A 21,784-nucleotide genomic window follows, 5' to 3' on the forward strand; every position below is an offset into this window, starting at 1 on the left:
TACTTGAGTAAAGTAGAAGTACTCAGATCTTGTACTTGAGTAAAGTAGAAGTACTCAGGTCTTGTACTTGAGTAAAGTAGAAGTACTCAGGTCTTGTACTTGAGTAAAGTAGAAGTACTCAGGTCTTGTACCTGAGTAAAGTAGAAGTACTCAGATCTTGTACTTGAGTAAAGTAAAGTACTCAGATCTTGTACTTGAGTAAAGTACAAGTACTCAGATCTTGTACTTGAGTAAAGTAGAAGTACTCAGGTCTTGTACTTGAGTAAAGTAGAAGTACTCAGATCTTGTACTTGAGTAAAGTAGAAGTACTCAGGTCTTGTACTTGAGTAAAGTAGAAGTACTCAGGTCTTGTACTTGAGTAAAGTAGAAGTACTCAGGTCTTGTACTTGAGTAAAGTAGAAGTACTCAGGTCTTGTACTTGAGTAAAGTAGAAGTACTCAGGTCTTGTACTTGAGTAAAGTAGAAGTACTCAGGTCTTGTACTTGAGTAAAGTAGAAGTACTCAGGTCTTGTACCTGAGTAAAGTAGAAGTACTCAGATCTTGTACTTGAGTAAAGTAGAAGTACTCAGATCTTGTACTTGAGTAAAGTAGAAGTACTCAGGTCTTGTACTTGAGTAAAGTAAAAGTACTCAGATCTTGTACTGAGTAAAGTAGAAGTACTCAGATCTTGTACTTGAGTAAAGTAGAAGTACCCAGGTCGTGTACTTGAGTAAAGTAGAAGTACTCAGGTCATGTACTTGAGTAAAGTAAAAGTACTCAGATCTTGTACTTGAGTAAAGTAGAAGTACTCAGGTCTTGTACCTGAGTAAAGTAGAAGTACTCAGATCTTGTACTTGAGTAAAGTAGAAGTACTCAGGTCTTGTACTTGAGTAAAGTAGAAGTACTCAGATCTTGATCTTGAGTAAAGTAGAAGTACTCAGATCTTGTACTTGAGTAAAGTAGAAGTACTCAGGTCTTGTACTTGAGTAAAGTAGAAGTACTCAGATCTTGTACTTGAGTAAAGTAGAAGTACTCAGGTCTTGTACTTGAGTAAAGTAGAAGTACTCAGGTCTTGTACTTGAGTAAAGTAGAAGTACTCAGGTCTTGTACTTGAGTAAAGTAGAAGTACTCAGATCTTGTACTTGAGTAAAGTAGAAGTACTCAGATCTTGTACTTGAGTAAAGTAGAAGTACTCAGGTCTTGTACTTGAGTAAAGTAGAAGTACTCAGATCTTGTACTTGAGTAAAGTAGAAGTACCAGAGTGTAGGAATACTCTGTCACAGTAAAGTATTCTAAATGTTCCTCCAGTGAAAGTAGAAAGTACTCTCCTCTAAATGTACTTAAAGTAGCGACAGTAAAAGTAGTCATTGTCTGATTGGTCCATTTCAGAATAATATCTCTGATATGTTTTATAATGATTGATCATTAAAGTGTTCTCAGAGCTGGTAAAGGTGCAGCTAGTTTGAATGGCTTTGTATACTGCAGGGTAGCTGCTGGATTTACTCCGGTACTTGCCACCACTGAGTATTAGTACACGGTAGTGGTACTACCTGCCGCTTTAATGAATCTGACTACAGACCAGGATGTTTAAATCACATCCACGGGAGTTTCTGCACGCGGACACTTTTCTCAGCTTCACGCGCGTTTCGCAACCTAACACTGGTTAAAAACACCGGACGTCGGAGGAACTTTAACAGAGTTCAAAATCATAAAGACTCACCCGGAAAGTCCATGAGAGCCGCAGACTCAGTAAACACTCATTCTGTGTCAATGTCTCTCTCTCTCTCACACACACACACACACACACACACACACACACACACACACACACACACACACACACACACACACACACACACACACACACACACACACTTCCGACCCGGTCCTTCAAAATAAAAGTCCGGCTGGAGGAAACGAGAGTCGTGCTGTAAACTGCAGTACAATGTTTCTGACTAAATGGTATTATCTTAATAACAATCGACATAATACATATCATGTGTAAATGTGTACATGTGACAACACAAACAGTAACAAACCAAAAAAGAGCTAAATCGTTGAATAACATTTACTCATTTTACATTAATTTAAATAAAGCAAATGTAATATTTATTTTATATGTTTCCATGTATTGTATTTAAATATAGCTGTTTGTTGTATGTACATGTTGGTTTTCTATAGAAAGTAAAGTACTAATGCAACGATAAGAAAAAGGTGATGTCGCCAAAATAAAATGTAGAAAGGCTTTTATTTTGAAGGTCAGGTTGCAGGCGGTGTGGGTGCTATTGTGGCGGGGCTGACAGGTGGAGCAGGACGAGGAATGCAGCAGTCACACACACACACACACACACACACACACACACACACACACACACACACACACACACACACACACACACACACACACACACACACACACACACACACACACACACACACACACACACACACACACACACACTGCTTGATTTACTGATGATATTAAAACCAGTACTAAACTCTATGGCAGTAAGTTATTAAATCTAGCATGAATTTAATATTAAACCCAGTATAAATGTTGCTAAAAAACAGTTGGAAACTAGTATTAAAACCAGTATACATCTTACATCAAACCCATAACAAATCCAGTATAAATCAAGTTTTGAACCCAGTATGAATCCAGTATTAAGATTAAATGTATCCAGATGAAACCAGATTTATACTGGTTGATTTCCGATGAATACGGGATATATACTGGGTTTAATAACAGATATATACTGGGTTTAATAACAGATATATACTGGGTTTAATAACAGATGTATACTGGGTTTAATAACAGATGTATACTGGGTTTAATAACAGATATATACTGGGTTTAATAACAGATATATACTGGGTTTAATAACAGATATATACTGGGTTTAATAACAGATGTATACTGGGTTTAATAACAGATGTATACTGGGTTTAATAACAGATATATACTGGGTTTAATAACAGATATATACTGGGTTTAATAACAGATGTATACTGGGTTTAATAACAGATATATACTGGGTTTAATAACAGATATATACTGGGTTTAATAACAGATATATACTGGGTTTAATAACAGATATATACTGGGTTTAATAACAGATGTATACTGGGTTTAATAACAGATGTATACTGGGTTTAATAACAGATGTATACTGGGTTTAATGCTGTGTGAACCTTGGGGTTGTTTCTGGGTTGAAGCTGACATTTATACTCTTTATTTGACTGTATTTATAGATTCAGGAGCAGGATGGATGTCTCACTGGTTACTCTGGATTTGTTCTGGATATGAAGCTATATGTATGCCTATTGTGGGGGGTTCTTTGTGTCAGGACAGTGTTCATGCACTCGTATAGATGCAGTGTTTTTAGCCATATGACTCAGAGTTGTCATTCCTCATCGTGCAGCCGGATCCGTGGGCCTGCAGATTGAGCAGCGTCTCAGACACGCGGTGACCCGTCATTACTCTGGAGGTAAAAAGTGAAGCAGAACAACCCAACAGAGAAGTGGGAGATAAAGAGCTTCCAGTTTCCAGTAACACTATTTCAGTTTCAACCTCGGAACAGGAAACACACAGCATCTTTAGTACATATAATAAATACCACTAAAGCCAGCACTGCAGTATTAATGTAGTACTATCTAAACCAGTACATGTCAGGTCTGGAATCCGGTATAAATCCAGAAATAAAACTAGTAAAAACCCAGTATTAACCCCAGTATATAACCAGTATATGTCCAGTATTAACCCCAGTATATAACCAGTATATGTCCAGTATTAACCCCAGTATATAACCAGTATATGTCCAGTATTAACCCCAGTATATAACCAGTATCAAACCCAGTATATGTCCAGTATTAACCCCAGTATATAACCAGTATATGTCCAGTATATAACCAGTATATGTCCAGTATTAACCCCAGTATATAACCAGTATATGTCCAGTATTAACCCCAGTATATAACCAGTATATGTCCAGTATCAAACCCAGTATATGTCCAGTATTAACCCCAGTATATAACCAGTATATGTCCAGTATTTACCCCAGTATATAACCAGTATATGTCCAGTATTAACCCCAGTATATAACCAGTATATGTCCAGTATATAACCAGTATATAACCAGTATATGTCCAGTATCAAACCCAGTATATAACCAGTATATGTCCAGTATTTACCCCAGTATATAACCAGTATATGTCCAGTATCAAACCCAGTATATGTCCAGTATTAACCCCAGTATATAACCAGTATATGTCCAGTATTTACCCCAGTATATAACCAGTATATGTCCAGTATTAAACCCAGTATATGTCCAGTATCAAACCCAGTATATGTCCAGTATCAAACCCAGTATATGTCCAGTATTAAACCAAGTGTGTAACCAGTATATGTCCAGTATTAACCCCAGTATATAACCAGTATATGTCCAGTATATAACCAGTATATAACCAGTATATGTCCAGTATCAAACCCAGTATATAACCAGTCCAGTATATGTCCAGTATTAACCCCAGTATATAACCAGTATATGTCCAGTATCAAACCCAGTATATGTCCAGTATTAACCCCAGTATATAACCAGTATATGTCCAGTATTTACCCCAGTATATAACCAGTATATGTCCAGTATTAAACCCAGTATATGTCCAGTATCAAACCCAGTATATGTCCAGTATCAAACCCAGTATATGTCCAGTATTAAACCAAGTGTGTAACCAGTATATGTCCAGTATTAAAACCAGTATACATGCAGCATCAAACCCATAATAACTCCAGTGTTTAAACCAATACAAGTCAAGAGTCGAACCCAGTATAAATCCAGCATATGAAACCAGTACTGCTCCAGTATCAAACCCTTATAAAGGAAGCATCAATCCCAACATGAATCCAGCCTTTAAAGCAGCACCAGCATGTGTTAAACCCAGTATGAATATATAATTATACTGGGGATAGTTCCAGTATAGTCAACCCAGTGAACAAATCTTTATCAGACCCAGTATAAAACCAGTAAACAGAGAATGTCCCACATGTCACAGTTTAACCAGTAAGAAACCAGGCTAACATGCTGATCCCAGTACTAACCCAGTCTGAACTGGTTGTGTTCTGTGTGGGCAGACTGGGAACATTAGCATAATAATGGTGGGTGAGGAGGTCGGGGGGGTTGGGGGGGTTAGTGAATTAATGAGTGTGTGTGAATGGGGGGTTGGAGGGTTGGGGGGGGGGGGGGCGGAACAATCACCAGAACAAAACAATTTACTGAGTGGAAAATATCCTCAGGTGAGTCGTACCTTTACTGGTCTCAGACGTCACGGTATAAAATCACAGTTATATAAAAAACTAACTGTAATAAACTTTGTTTTATTGGTTCAGTAAAACAAATCCATTTTCTAAATGAGAAACAATGTGACAGGGTTATAAAGTAAAGAAACTCCCATTGTACATTATATCTGTATTCAGACAAAGTGCCATTGTTGATCTGGACCCCTGCAGATGTGGGCGGGGAGCCCCCGGTCATGGCGTCCCACAGGGGTCAGGGGTCAGACAGACGGACGGACACTGGACGCTTTGTCCTGCAGACTCTACCCGGCAACAGAGACGCTCCCACACAGAGCAGGAAAATACAGGCTGCACCCGAACGCCTCATCATACCACGAAACATCATCCACCTGATTCCAGAATCTCAGAAAAAGAGGACTGAAGTAAAAACTGAGAAACAAAACCTTATTGGGATTAAATAAAGTGGATTTACAAGAAAAAACGTGAATATTCTGAGAATTTATGAGAAAAAGTTGCACATAAACTCCTTATATGCAACTCTAACAAGTCGTTCCTTCATCTGTAAAATACATGTGATATTCCCTGAAACCTGAGAGGTTCATTTTAGGTCAAAGCTGCACGTAAACTCCCCTTCTTATCCAAACTTTACAGTGTGATTCCGTGTAATTCTAACCATGTTGCTATGTGACGGCACTATTACAAAAAGGTAAACCAATAACGTCTCGGTATAAACAAAAACAAACAATTCAAAAGGAAAACGTAAAACAAGCCATGAATACCCCTGGGATTAAATCACACGTCAGAGGAGAAACGTAATTAATTGTAATAAATAAGTAGCGGGTAAATTAAATTAAAGGGGGTGCGCAGGTCTATTATCCGAGACACAAGCTGAGCTAACATTAGCGATGTCCACCGACCTCCAGAACCATCAACACTGAAGGAATCCGAGGCGGGAGAAGCTGAAGACTACAACTCCCACGATGCCACACTGCACAACCGCCACACCCAACCCAAGGCTGCCACTGTGTTATTAAAAGACACTGTAAAGCATTAATGTTACTCTGTGACTGTTTCCCTGAAGTCTTTAGACTGCCTCACTCACAACCTCCTCTGCATCGTTTAGCTTATTATATTACACACATGTAGTTCACCTCTCCTGCAGGACCATTTCATTCTGCTCTGTTCCTCCTGCACTAAAGTATTGTAATCTTTGTCCGCACACAAAGACACACAACTTGATTCAGCCTCCTCCAAAGTCTGAGTATCACACACACACACACACACACACACACACACACACACACACACACACACACACACACACACACACACACACACACACACACACACACACACACACACACACACACACACACACACACACACACACACACACACACACACACACACACACACACACACACACACTCTTACCGAGCATGGCAGAGGCGCCCTCTGCTGGGAACTCTGGGAATTGTCCCTCAGAGGGAACGCTGACGGTCCTGCGGAGACTTCGACCCTTCGAGGAGTTGGTGGGACTCTCCTGAGCCTCAACCCCGGCCTGAGGACACACACACACACACACACACACACACACACACACACCACACACACACACACACACAATTATATAATGTCAATAAACATATTTCAAATGTCCTCAATAAATGGAAATGATTGCACCCTGGTTGTTGTTCTGAGAGGCAGGGGCAGCAGGGGGCAGGACTTACTGTACTGTCATGATGTATACAGTATATACATACACACATAAATACACACATACAGTGTACAGTATATACACATATAAATACACACATACAGTATACACGTGTTAAACAGCTGCAGCTCTGACCTCGTCGTCTCTGTGGAGCAGGATGAGCTGGCTGTCCGTCAGGATGCAGAACTTCCTCTCCCAGGAGACCGTGTCGCTGTACGGACTCTGACCGCAGGAGAAGCGGTGAGCCGGAGGGCCTTTAACATCTGAGAGGAGACACAGCGGGTTAGAGAAAGCACACACACACACACACACACACACACACACACACACACACACACACACACACACACACACACACACACACACACACACACACACACACACACACACACACACACACACACACACACACACACACCTTTTAAGAGGCCCTATTCTGCGGTGTTCCCTCCCCTGTGTGTTCTGTAGGTTTGTGTGCATGTAAATGGTCTGCAAAGGTTAAAATCTGTGTGTTCTCACTATCACTACGGAACACCTGCTCCTATTGGCTAGCGCTCAAACACGTTGCACATGATAGGTTGAGGGGCGGGACATCTCTAAGCGGTAGACGAACCACAACAGAGCCGGCCAGCTAACCAATCAGAGCAGCCTGGGCTCTGTTTTCAGACAGAGGGTGAACAGAGGAGCTGCAGCACAGGCAGTCTGAATTCTTCTTTTTTTCTGAGCATTTCAAAATTATTCATATTTTCAATTATTCTCAAAATCTCAACTGTCTGACTTTCTCAGCAAATTTAAGATTTCAGACTTTTTTCTTTAGAAGAATTCAGACTTTGAGCACATGCAGCTTTGAATACCTGATTTTCTGCTGAACATTTTTTAAACTCAAATTCTGACTGTTTTTGAAAAATCTCAACTTTCTTTTTTATTCTGAAAATAAAAAATGTCTGACTTATGAAAATCACGAACATTTTTTACTTTCATTTCTTTTGAAAATCTGATTTTTTTTCAGAAAATCTCAACTTTTGGACTTTTTTAGGAAATCTAAGAATTCAGACTTTTTTCTGGACACTGAAGAAATGCAGTACATGTTGAAGGAGTTGCTTTTCCCTCATTTTACTGAGAATATCCACCCTGAAACATCTTATTTAATCACTCTCTGTAGAGAAACAATGGAGCTGCATCCCATAAGAGTTACAGAAAAGAGCAGCATTGTTTATCAGACACACATTGCCAGCATCTTTAAGCTCAAATAAACACACGCTTTACGATGAGCCAATTCTTTATTCCAGGAACTTTAATGTACAGAGAATGTCTTTAAGCTGAAAGAACACACACCACAGATTTTGAAAAGCTCTCCTACGTTTCTCAAACATGTTATCTCCAGGTGACCCGCGGTTTGATGTCATTACTATATTCAGATGTTAACTCTTTTACATTTATGTGATTTCCTTTTAAGTATACATTTATTTGTTCCCACCTGGAAACATATGTGGTTTTCTTTTCATCCCAGATCTAATCCTGCTGTTCCACATCCACACAGACCTTCAGTGGTAACACCTTCAGTTCCTCCGTAGTGTAAAAGTACGGAAACATCCTCTCAGTGAAAGTGTGTGTGAAGGTGTGTATATGTGTGTTAGTGTCAGGATCAGAGAAGGACAGCTTTCCTCTGCTCCAGTCCAGACTCACTCTGACCCTCTGGAGCTCCTTCTGCAGGGGGAGATCAGTGTCCTGATCTGAGGGGGAGGATGCTGTGTATTGACCATACAAGTCGATCCATATTTTCCATGATCCAGGTGATATGTCTCCCTTCCTCTGGACAGACTCTGGTAACACACCAAGTTCCCAGTCTTGATTGTCTCCAACCTGGACGTCCCAGCTGTGAGTCCCTGAGTTAAAGCCCTCAGAGCCCAGGACAGAGCCGTAATAACCCAGCCTCTCTGGATTATCAGGAAGTTCCTGTCTCCCTCCTCGTGTCACTCTGGTCAGATCTTCAGACAGGATGAGGTATGGATCAGCAGTGTTTGGGTCCAGGATGAGAGGAGAGTAGGACACCATGTCCTTCATCTTGCTCCAGATGTTGAAGCTGAGGTTGCCCAGGTGTTTGGCCTGGTCTATCAGAACCCCTGAGGGCAGCTGTGGATCCTCCAGCAGGGGGCGCTGCAGCCTCTCCACTGCAGCCTTGTAGTTGAGCATGAAGGAGACGTCTTCAGCTCTCAGCTCCTCCTCTGTGGCTCTGACTGTGAGTGAAAGAGCTGCTATCTCTCTGCTCACAGCCTCCATCTTCTCCTCCATCATCCTCCTCTTCTGCTCCTCTTCCTCCCTCAGTGCAGCCATCCTGGCCTCCTCTTCCTCTTCTAGAAACTGGTGAAGCTTCTTAAACTGCTCCTTAATCTGCAGCTCTGTGCGTCGGGCCTGGACCGCCATGTGTCCTGCTGTCTGATCAAACTTCACTTTAAGTTCTTCAAAGAGCTTCAGTTTCTCCTGGAAGGGCTGCAGAGACTTCTGACAGCTGAGATCTTCCTGTAATCTGGAAGCCATGAGTTCTCGGAGTATGGCTGAACACTCACTTCACTTTGAGTCTTTTCCTGAAACTCTGGTCCAATTCCAAACCACAACCTGCCCACTCCCACTCCGTGATGGACGGAACTCCGTCTGTAGTCTCCCTCGCAGCTGAACGAGCCTCCCTTCCTCCCTTCTTCCCGGTGGAGGGTGAATACAGCGGTAAACTCTCTCCAGCCGAAACAAGAACTACCGTAACTTTTCGTAACAACGGATTCAAATCAGCATCTCTTGGTCAAAAAATAAAATACCAACTAAAATAAAACTCCACAAACGTTTAATGGCAGCCGACGCTTCACTGTACTATATACTGTAACAGTAGCATACTGCGGGCTAGGGAAGTCCATCCCTTCAGGAGAGAGACGGGGCGGGGAGATACCTGTGTGGTGCGTGCAGTGTAGAGCGCGCGGGAGACAAGTACAGCGGGCGCAGTACGTTTCTGGTGAAGTGAAAGTGAACGGGAGTGGCAGCTGTATTACAGTCACACATATAAACGCCGGCCTCCCAACAACGTTGAATGGTGGGTTTACTGACCCGCTGCCCGGGCGGACGGCCTGCAGCTCGAGAGATGAGTGGATTTATTAGTTGGCCGGTGCGTTAGTAAATATAGTGGCTTTACGTGTGCAATAATGAAGCCATGAACGCTCATACATGGTGATCAGAGCAGACTATCTCTTGGATGCTGGATGTCAGTGCTGTTAGGCTGCATTTCAGTTAAGTGATGTCCTTTTCTGAGAACATGTTCCCCATATTGCACAGTACACTCTAAAAACACTGAAGCTAAAATAAAACCTAAGGACATTGGAACATTTAAACTATGATATCAGATGTATATTGCTATACATATTCATTCCAAAACGTTGTTGTCATTATGTACATGTGATTATAGCAGTAATATTCAGTCATATTCAGTGTTATAATTACCCAAAATCTGTGTTTTAACCTGACATGAGGAACTAGTGAGACTCAACTCATGTACCCCTACGTCCACTTTTGGGGGTTACCCTCCTATAAAGGGGTGTTTCCCACGCTACCTCTGCCCTTTTGCTGTTGTACTACATGGGAGAGGTAAGCCACATTGTGGTTGTAGTAACTTCCGCTGTGAAGCTAGGTTTATGGAATTTGTGTTACAGCTTTGACTCGCTGTGTCATATTCTAACATATTCCTGTGTTGTTTGATTTGCGTAGAGGCTTGAAGTACACAAGTGTGATTGACGAAAGGATTTTGTTGTTCCCCTTTTCGCCGTCAGAAATAAACGGAGATCGCCTCCAAAGACATTAATGGCCTGCAGCGTATTAATCAACACACAACGCAGAGAATACCAAAGTCCACCGGTTACACACACAAGGACATGATTCTGTCATCATCCCCCAAAGGTGCATCAAAAATAATTCAAGACCTCATGAACAAAACTAAAAAATGTCAGCAAGAGAAAAAATGCCAAATTCAAAGAACATATTGACCCGAAGTTCAAGCACTAATTCAGTACCTGATGTAGTGCTCCTCTCTGGAGTACACTCATACACACTAAATATGATGCACTCAATTAAATAGAATACTGCAACTGAAGTAGAAATATAAGATACAGGGTTATAATCATATTTAAAGTAAGATATAGAATAAATACATACAGATTGTCTGACTTCACGAGTTTACAAACCCATTCCATAATTATTCAACTCAAAGGTTAGGATGGGCAGCTGCTGATCTGGTCATCTCTTTCCTGCATTTACAGACAGCGCAGAGACTGCAGGGGGCGCTGTGGCTCCAAACGTGTGTGTGTGTGTGTGTGTGTGTGTGTGTGTGTGTGTGTGTGTGTGTGTGTCAGCGACACACACACACACACACACACACACTCAGCAAACTATTTCGGTCTGCATACTAAATCACCCCCGTCAGAGGGAGAGGCAGAAACCCCCCCCCAGACCTGAGGGAGAAACACCTGCTCACTGCTGAGGGGGGAGGGTCCACGGGAAGCAGAGCAAAGCACCGATTGGACGGTTTGCACAGAGATAGGAAGTTGCTGCTGCTGTGTTACGCAACACCGCCGTACCTGAACCCACACACACACACACACACACACACACACACACACACGCATTTAAAAACATAAACATGGCTGTGGCAGCTTCAGAGGCACGAGAAGCATCTAGTGAGAGAAACTCGACTCCAGCCAAACCTCCACTGGGAATGTCTGAGAGTCTGCCACCTGTCCACACACACACACACACACACACACACACACACACACACACACACACACACACACACACACACACACACACACACACACACACACACACACACACACACACACACACACACACACACACACACACACACACACACACACACACACACAGGTACATGAACAGAGGCTGCTTTGTCTGCACAGGTCTGGTTTTCCGGGGCAACTTGTAAATATAGATGTCTCCACCAATCACAGCGCGATGACATCACTGCTTTATCAAGATGGGACCATTTAACAGGAAGTAGGGGGGGTGAAAACCACAGTGAGAACAGAGAGGGGTGTGTCACTGACCCTGCAGATCACACACACACACTTATCTCCTGTGTACTCTGATATGTACTCTGATGTGTACTCTGATGTGTACTCTGTGTACTCTGATGTGTACTCTGTGTACTCTGATGTGTACTCTGATGTGTACTCTGATGTGTACTCTGTGTACTCTGATGTGTACTCTGTGTACTCTGATGTGTACTCTGTGTACTCTGATGTGTACTCTGATGTGTACTCTGATGTGTACTCTGATGTTTACTCTGATGTGTACTCTGATGTGTACTCTGATGTGTACTCTGATGTGTACTCTGATGTGTACTCTGTGTACTCTGTACTCCTGCAGGGACTCTTTAATATTTAAACGTCTGCAGGATTTTCTGCATTTGCATCTTAAAGCTGGTCCTCTCACTCAGGTGTCAACCATAGTGTGTGTGTGTGCGTGGGGGGGGGGGGTCTGAGGGGTCAAAGGTGGACAGCAGTGTTCCGCCTATCAGCAGCAGGGACACTGGGGGGGGGCTTCACACTGAAACTCATGGACAGCTTCCCTCCGGTCCGCAGGGAGGAGGGTCCATGTTGTATCCACACACAGTTTCTAATGAGTGCACTGGAGAGAGCAGAAGACCGCAGCACTGACACACCAAGTGTCTGCCTGTGTGTGTGTGTGTGTGTGTGTGTGTGTGTGTGTGTGTGGGGGGGGGGGGGTCTACTTTCCCACCCCCAGCACCCCTGAAGGGTTACTGAGCTCTCTTTGTTACTGTGGGAGCTTTTATTGTGAAAGGTCAATCTACATACAAAAGGAAGACGCACAACAAAACTCCTTCAGTATGCAGGACACACACACACACACACACACACACACACACACACACACACACACACACACACACACACACACACACACACACACACACACACACACACACACACACACACACACACACACACACACACACACACACACACACACACACACACACACACACACACACACACACACACACACACACACACACACACGCCTCCAATTAGCAGTGGCTGTTTATTTTCACACGGAAACTCAGTGTGAGAGCTGGAGGGTGAATAAGGTTTTGGTGTGTGTGTGTGTGTGTGTGTGTGTGAATAGAGACGTGAGAGCTCTATGGTTTTAACTACCCAGCATGCAGTGGGCCTGCTGCAGACGCTGAGACTACCTCTCTGTTCGCTGCAGACTCTGACGATCAACAAGCTGTTCCCATAAATAAATAAGTATATAAAAACCAGCAGCTTTAAGAGACCGAGCCACTGCTGTCCCACTGCTGTCCCACTGCTGTCCCAGTGCTGTCCCAGTGCTGTCCCACTGCTGTCCCACTGCTGTCCCACTGCTGTCCCAGTGCTGTCCCACTGCTGTCCCACTGCTGTCCCAGTGCTGTCCCACTGCTGTCCCAGTGCTGTCCCAGTGCTGTCCCACTGCTGTCCCAGTGCTGTCCCACTGCTGTCCCACTGCTGTCCCACTGCTGTCCCAGTGCTGTCCCACTGCTGTCCCAGTGCTGTCCCAGTGCTGTCCCACTGCTGTCCCACTGCTGTCCCAATGCTGTCCCAATGCTGTCCCAATGTCAGGGATCTACAGGGGGGGTGAATCACTGGTAGGAAACAGTATAAAGGCCAGGCTTCAATAGGACTTTCTGTCTGTAAACTCCTTGATATATAATGATTTGTAAATATCAATATTAATGAAATAAAGTCCGGGCTTTCTCTGGAAGAATACAGCATGAGGCGCTGACGTCACTTCCTGTCTAAATTAAGCCCCGCCCACTCTCAAGTGTAAATCCTGCATCAGAGTGAAGTGTAAAATAAAAGTGTCTTCACGTCTTAAAGCTGCTGAGTCAGATATCGCACCTCCAACAACAAATAAATCCAGAGCTCTGGTTCCTTTACTTCCTCTCCAGAAAAAAGGAGAGTAAAAGAAAGGATCAGAAATCTCAGTCTCAGTGTCAGCCTGCTGCCTGCCACTCGTCCCCGCAGACCCACCAGACATCCATCCCATATTTACTCTCCGTAAGCTGTCTCTGCCGTCTGACCAGACACCTGACCCCATCTCCATATCTCTGGACTCATTAAACCCTTTCTGACCAGCAGACAGATTGTTTCCTGGCAGCACTTTTACATTTCAGGGGGAAATCTGCATTTTGAGGGGGCAGAGACCCTGATACCTGCTGCAAAGACTAACCTTATATAAAGTATCCTTACAGGTAGATCATTCGGACCTGGTCATTTTAAAAGTGGCCCAGAAAGGAGGAGAACTTCTGGATCTGTTTATATTAATGTGTTGCTCTCTAAGTCTTTAGTCTTCAGATATAGATCGTACTTTTTAGTTCTGTTTCATTTTCTATTTTGAGACGTTTATTTTCTACTCTTTGGTGAAATGCCTTGTTTACCTGCTGCTGTGAGGACAACACTTCCGGGATTAGGATCAATAAAGTAAATCACACACACACACACACACACACACACACACACACACACACACACACACACACACACACACACACACACACACACACACACACACACACACACACACACACACACACACACACACACACACACACACACACACACACACACACACACACACACACACACACACTATTGTCTGGGTGGGAATATTACGTCTGCACAACATGCGGCGTTCTCAGTGAGCACGGGTTAACCTTCAGACTCTCTGACTGAAGTGTTTCAGCGGCACAGAGCCAGAGGACGCTCTACAGCTCAGATTAGAGCTCTGCAGAGACACACACACACTGAAGAGGATCCTCTAAACATCTGTCTGCGTCTCACCAGCTCAAATACCCATGTTGGAAAACCACAGCATTACTTATCCTGGGAATTCCTGATGTATTAAACTAAAACACGCTCAAAAAAAAGACAAATGGATGCTCACAACTCCCAATATCTGTGAGTGTTCGAGGACCACAATGCTCTTTACACTCAAATACATTTAGACAACAATGAGAAAACATCTGGTTGGATATATTTCTAGAGTTTCAGATGTTAAGGTCTGAAAATGTTCGACACAAAGTTTACTATAAATCTATTGAAACATCGCAATATTTTGAGAAAGGCGTTCAGCATTTGCTGATTAGGTTTGCTATATCTGTAGACAATATGTCAGAGTATTGTAAAACACAGTTTGTAATATAACTGCAAATCATCTCTCAGGGAGAGGAGTCGCAAGGAAGTCTTTTTTGACAGTAGTTTCAGGCATCATCTTGAACCCTCACCTGAGACCACTTCTTAGAGTCGGTCTCGGACCTAAAGGATTCAAAATTTTATGTCAAGACTGGTCTAGACCACCTCTGTGAATTGGGACAAATGGGACCAATAACGTTGCTTCTCTGACTCCCCGTCCCCCGTTCCCACACACTCAGACGGTCTGGAAGTGAAGACCACAAACACTCGGGGTGTACTGTAACAGGGCCCTCAGAGAGACGGCTGGGACCAGGTCCAACCTTTCAGGACACTTGGAAGACCTTCTGATTTATATTCCGATGTTTCAGATTAAGATCTCAGTCCCGCTTTCTGAATAAAGAGGATGAAGCTGACTGTCTGTGTCTTTCAGATCAAACTGACCCTGGCATCGTCCACATGTTACTGTATCACGTAGCGTTGGATCACACTTGGTCTGGCTCTGGTCTTGACTCGGTCTTGGTCTTGGAGCTATATATTGCTTTATCGTTGTTCCATAGTTCATTATTTGTTTACTGGATTATTAATTCTGTTATTAAGTGTTTTTATTTAAGTGTGTCAAAGAAGATACTATGCTTTTATTTTGAAGGTACGTTAGGGCACCTTGTGTAATTGGATATATATCCAGCCTTGGTCTTGACTCGGTCTGGACCTCTTAAAGTCTTGGTCTTGACTCGGTCTGGACTTCTTAAAGTCTTGGTCTTGACTCGGTCTGGACCTCTTAAAGTCTTGGTCTTGGTCTTGACTCGGTCTGGGCCTCTTAAAGTCTTGGTCTTGACTCGGTCTGGACCTCTTAAAGTCTTGGTCTTGACTCGGTCTGGACCTCTTAAAGTCTTGGTCTTGGTCTTGACTCGGTCTGGACCTCTTAAAGTCTTGGTCTTGGTCTCAGTTAAGGTGGTCTTGACTACAACAGTAAAGGTAATATCTAAACAGGCAGTAGAGTCTGAAGAGTGAAAGTGAAACTGCACAGAGATGCTCCACTGATAAACACAGAACTTATACAGAACCAGAGCTGGAAGAAGTAGTCAGAACTTCTACTGGAGTAAAGAAACAGGAACAGAACCCGTCCACCCTGAGACTGGACACTTGTTATTAATAGCATACTGCTCCTCATATTATCTTGAGTTCTGCTGTTAATAACATAATGCCCTGCTGCGGGACCGCTAAAGGAGTTCTGATTCTGATGAACAGTTTCTCTCCTACCGGACTCTCCAGCTTCAGCTCCCAGGATTCTGCTGATCCTGCGGGACACCGACGACAGGAAGCTGCTGACGGGTCTCTGCGACTTTCTGTCTGCACCGGGCTCAGATGCAGACCTCAGGTAGGGCAGGGTCCTGCGCCTCCCCTGGTCCTGGTTCTGGCGTGGGGGGGACTCATGGCGGGTTGTGAACCTCGGGAGGCTTAGCATGCGCCGGTGACCCTTGCCCTGGGGGGCGGCCGTCTGTGCTGGTGCCAGGTGAGCAGATGTCCTCCACTGGTAACGGTCCAATGACTGCTGGGGGGCTGGAGGGGTGGCGGGCCGCTGCCCGGGCCTCCTGAGGTTCCAGCGGTAAGAGGCCGCCTTGTGCGGACCCTCAGGGGGGCTGCGACTCATGGTCCGGCACACTTACACTTCCCCCGGCAGCAGCAGCAGCAGATGGAGGCCTCCTGACAGCTGGGTCCTCTAACAGAACATCTCTGGGTCCTCTAACAGAACATCTCTGGGTCCTCTAACAGAATGTCTCTGGGTCCTCTAACAGAATGTCTCTGACTGCCGGTTCCTCTAACAGAACATCTCTGGGTCCTCTAACAGAATGTCTCTGGGTCCTCTAACAGAATGTCTCTGACTGCAGGTTCCTCTAACAGAACATCTCTGGGTCCTCTAACAGAACATCTCTGGGTCCTCTAACAGAACATCTCTGGGTCCTCTAACAGAACGTCTCTGACGGACAGTTCCTCTAACAGAACGTCTCTGACGGACAGTTCCTCTAACAGAACGTCTCTGCTCAGTCTTCGGGTCGGTTCTGTCTTCAATGTCGACGTGAGCTTGAGTTCTTTTTCGACGGGCAGGCGGTGACTCGTCTTCCTGACAGGAAGTGCAGTGTAGCACGGAGAGAGAGCAGCCAATCAGGTGTGAGCTGACAGTGGAGCAACAGACTGTGGTTTCCCCTAAACACAGAAACTGAAACCGCTGCACACTTCAGTCGCTGTTCGTTCCTTCATGAGGACGGGTAGAATAACTCATAAGGGTCTGTAGTTCAGAGACGTAACACGGCGAGATGCTTAACGCCACGCCCCCTCCACACACAGGATCCTGAACCCTGTTTCGATGCATCACCTAAGTCACGTTAGCTGAATAAATAACACGTGAAATAATAAATGTTTAGTATAAAGCGGCCATCTGCATTGGATCTTTTTGCAGAATTCTATGATTTTTTTCTCAGAGCTCATTTTTTTTGTGGAATTCAATTTTTGGGAGAATCCTGACTTCTTTCAGATTTGTTTTAAAAATCAGAATTTTTTTTCAGAAATCTTTTTTGTTTCTCAGATTTATTTTGGGGGAAATTCAACTTTTTTCAGTTTTCGGACTTTTTAGGAATTTTACCTGTCTACAGTATTGTGACTCTTTCAATGAAAACATTATTCTGACTACATTTAAGTCGTATTTCTGTAGAAATTGGAACAAAGAAAAAGCAGAATCCAGACTTTATCTGAGGAAATGTAACAGTGTGAATAATTAGGTACATTTGATAATGAAGCAGAGCGCCTCAAAGCGTCACCCAGACATATCATGACTTTCTATCGTGCATTTTCAAAGTAAAAGTCCTCTGAAATTAACCCTAAGATCATACACATATAAAATAAATCACTAAACCACTAAGTTTGGCATGTTGGGAAACTTAAAGCGGTGAATACTCAGACCTACCAGCAGTGGGTCAGAGCTCCAGCAGGTCTCTCTTTATAAATATTCATTAGCATTAAAGAAAGACCCCCCACCCCTCTGTAGCCCAGGGGCTTTAAACAGGCGGTGTCCCACAGGGAGCGTCACGGACGTCAGCTCCAGTTACAGAACTCATCTTCCTCGAGAGGAAGACGGAAGTAATGATTCATATGGAAATCAGGAGGTCTGGTTTTACGTGAGAGGCTCTCAGCTGTCACTCACAGAAACAAACGCCGATAGAAGAAGTGTTTGCAGACAAGTCACAGGTCAAAGCATCCGGACTGTAGACGAAATAAATCTGAAACAAAAATCACTTCTAAACGGGTCAGAAAATCTGTCCGGCTGAGTGCGTGATCTCCTCTCTGAAACACGTGTTGATGGAGGGACGTTCTGGCTCCTGGCATGTTTGGTTTCCTCTTTCAATTCTGATCCTTTATGACTAGTGTATTCTGCTTGCCACTGATGTTCTCAATAAATCAGGATTATTATTATTGTGGAGAGAAAGAGTTGCTTTACTTAAACACATAAAGGCATGATGTCCATAATGTCCCGTACTGTCCTGCTGTGACAGAACGATGGTCTCCTCTTCTTAAATAATTCATTACCTGCTGCCTGCACAGCTGAGAGGAGCTCACCGGTCAGAGCACACCAGATTTACACTAAGGAACAACGAAGGGAGTACAAGTACTCAGACCTGTGAGTAAAAGTACAAGTACTCAGGTCTGTAAGTAAAAGTATGAGTTAAAGTAGAAGTACTCAGATGTTGCTGTGAGTTAAAGTAGAAGTACTCAGATCTGGTACTTGAGTAGAAGTACTCAGATGTTGCTGTGAGTAGAAGTACTCAGATGTTGCTGTGAGTAGAAGTACTCAGATGTTGCTGTGAGTAGAAGTACTCAGATGTTGCTGTGAGTAGAAGTACTCAGATGTTGCTGTGAGTAGAAGTACTCAGATGTTGCTGTGAGTAGAAGTACTCAGATGTTGCTGTGAGTAGAAGTACTCAGATGTTGCTGTGAGTAGAAGTACTCAGATGTTCCTGTGAGTAGAAGTACTCAGATGTTGCTGTGAGTAGAAGACTAACTCAGATGTTGCTGTGAGTAGAACAGATTTATTTCTCAAAGGTTTTTTGCCATAGTTTTATTTCATATGAAGCAGAATATGTGATGTTACAACAGACTCATTATTTTATTTTGAAACCACTTCCTGTTCCTTCCTCCTCTGCTTCCTGTTGGCAGTGACAGACGACCCGCATGTCTGCCTCTATATTGGATCAGGAGGCAGCATGTAGGTCACAGCTCAGACCCAGACAGGATAAACCGGATCCCGGACCCGGTGCCAAGTCCTCCTTTCAAACACACTCGGCGAGGACCGAGGGCATCCAAAACCCCGACACACACTTCCTGCTCAGAGTGTGTGTGTGAGGGAGAGCCAGCACCAGATCAGGCCTTCAATCACTAGAAGGGCAATGTCTGATCCTTGTTTGGAACACATGTTTTTAATATGTCCGTCAATGATTGAGAGATTTCAGAAATGATGAATCCCTCAGATATAGTCACACACACACACACACACACACACACACACACACACACGATACCCAACACCATCTGCTGTACCGTCTGTTAAACCTCCTCAGAAACATGTGCAGAATGTTTGGTTTCAACTTCCTGCATATCTGTACATGAACAGAACACAGGGTTCTGCAGGAAGAACTTCCACAGCGCTCAGATCAGCTGACTTCACACCTGCAGCTTCACCTGGGACTCCGGATATCCGACCGGCTGCAGATCAGGAATGCAGAACACTTCCCGGCTTTACGCCCAAACATTCCTGCAGCCACATGCGTCCTTTGTACTGGGGACGCTGGGGACATGTCCCCATCACCACCATAGGGCGACTGTGGCTGCGAGGGGGTGCTGTCGTCTTTCCACCAGCAGGTTGCTGGTCGGATCCCAGCCCTGCAGTAAACATGTGGATGTGTCCTTGGGCGAGATACTGAACCCTGAGTTGCTCCTGATGGCCAACGGTGTGTGAGTGTGAGTGAGTGTGTGAGTGTTAACTTCCCTAGAGCAAGTGGTGCTGCTCTGCATGAATGAGGTGTGAATGGGGGAATGACTCGCAGTATGTGGAGCTTTGAGGGGTCCAGAGACCTGATGGAGAGATAAGAACAGTCTGTTCATCACTTTTTGGAGCGATTTCTGACTCATTTAATATTGGTAATAACTGAAAAGAGAACAGCTCTGCAGCACTAATGTCCATAAAGTACTGTAAGCATATATACAGTATAAGTATGTATTGTTTGCAGAAGTGCTTTTTTAAATTAAAAAAAGTGTCCCCACCATGTTTTGAACGCCCCTGCCTGCAGCCAACAGCGGGAGAGGAAACCCCACGAGAGAAAAAACAGGAAGTTAATCAGGTGAAAGAGGACGACAGGAACCGAAGCTTCCATTAGACGCCACTCTGTCGACTTCATCCTGCAGGAAGCACGCAGAGACCGGCAGCAGCGAGGCTAAAAATAACCAGCGGCCATAAAAGAGAGCAGCCGAGGGACAGGAGTCCTGGGTAAAATTCCCACAATGCTCCGATGGTCACACACGAGAGGAATTTCAAACTCAGGCGAGGACACACGAAGAGATCTGAACTCAACTCCCAGGGTCAAAGATCTACTCGTGATTCTGACCCAGCAGCAGCTGCAGCTCAAAGTGTTCTCTTTTCAGTCACCAACACTGGATCTCTTAAAACCACCGCTGACCTGGGCAACCAGTCTTCCCAGCATTAACCCCAGGGTTTTTTCTAGAATGATACAGTATGAGGGCATGACTGTGGCGCTGATCTTGTTTATAAGATCCAGGGTTCTGTCTAAACCAGGTAACATGTCTCCCTGTCTCAAACCAAAAAGCAGATTTCCCCGTAAAATGTTGAAGTGATGCCAGAAAACAATACATCTGTGGGTCAGAAAGGGTGTAATGAGTCCAGAAACACGAAGACGGTGTCAAAAGGTATGGACCCTCACGGTAAGGACTCTCCAGATAAGGACCCTCACGGTAAGGACTCTCCAGGTAAGGACTGTCCAGGTAAGGACTCACGGTAAGTACTCTCACGGTAAGGACTCTCACGGTAAGGACTCTCACGGTAAGGACTGTCCAGGTAAGGACTCTCCAGGTAAGGACTCTCCAGGTAAGGACTCACGGTAAGGACTCTCCAGGTAAGGACTCACGGTAAGGACTCTCCAGGTAAGGACTCTCACAGTAAGGACTCTCCTATCCATGACCTTTTTATCAACACTGACCCCTCTGCTGTTACCCCGACTCAACCTGAAAGGAACCTGGACGTGACCCTCAACGCTCGACTGTCCTTCACTTCTAACATCGCTGCTACAACCCGATCCTGCAGGAACACTCTCAGCAACATCACAAGGATCGGTCCCCTGCTGTCCCAGGAGGCCACGCAGGTCCTGGTTCTCTCAAGCCTCGACTACTGTAACCCCCACCTGGCTGGTCTACCTGCAGACCCCATCAGACCTGTACAGCTCATTTAAATTGCAGGAGCATTTTCCTGCCGATGTCGATTTA

General features: G+C 44.3%; 2 protein-coding genes across 9 annotated transcripts in view; both read right to left on the minus strand.

The window, feature by feature from the left end:
* Positions 1 to 21,784, minus strand: part of rasal2 (RAS protein activator like 2) — a 51,301-nt gene that overhangs the window by 24,995 nt on the left and 4,522 nt on the right. For 2 of the 8 annotated variants that reach the window (XM_063886285.1, XM_063886283.1), the window contains exons 1-3: positions 16,499 to 17,526; positions 7,125 to 7,252; positions 6,707 to 6,833 (exon numbers count right to left, since the gene is read on the minus strand). In XM_063886285.1, the coding sequence (XP_063742355.1) occupies positions 6,707 to 6,833; positions 7,125 to 7,252; positions 16,499 to 16,889 (646 nt within the window). In that variant the 5' untranslated portion in view covers positions 16,890 to 17,526. Of the gene's footprint in view, positions 1 to 1,699; positions 1,798 to 6,706; positions 6,834 to 7,124; positions 7,253 to 16,498; positions 17,532 to 18,200; positions 18,266 to 21,784 lie in introns of those variants that run through there. The other 6 variants (XM_063886293.1, XM_063886288.1, XM_063886284.1 and 3 more) reach the window with 6 other exon arrangements.
* On the minus strand, positions 8,251 to 11,246 carry LOC134865676 (E3 ubiquitin-protein ligase TRIM35-like). Its single transcript, XM_063885339.1, has one exon. It carries the CDS (start codon positions 9,525 to 9,527, stop codon positions 8,502 to 8,504), a length of 1,026 nt encoding a protein of 341 aa, XP_063741409.1. The 5' UTR covers positions 9,528 to 11,246; the 3' UTR covers positions 8,251 to 8,501.

This window comes from Eleginops maclovinus, chromosome 6 (genome assembly GCF_036324505.1).
Source record: "Eleginops maclovinus isolate JMC-PN-2008 ecotype Puerto Natales chromosome 6, JC_Emac_rtc_rv5, whole genome shotgun sequence".
NCBI lineage: Eukaryota > Metazoa > Chordata > Actinopteri > Perciformes > Eleginopidae > Eleginops > Eleginops maclovinus.

Coding starts and splice junctions, on each gene's coding strand:
- LOC134865676 (XM_063885339.1), bottom strand. CDS start 9,527: ATGGCTTCCAGATTACAGGAAGATCTCAGCTGTCAGAAGTCTCTGCAG.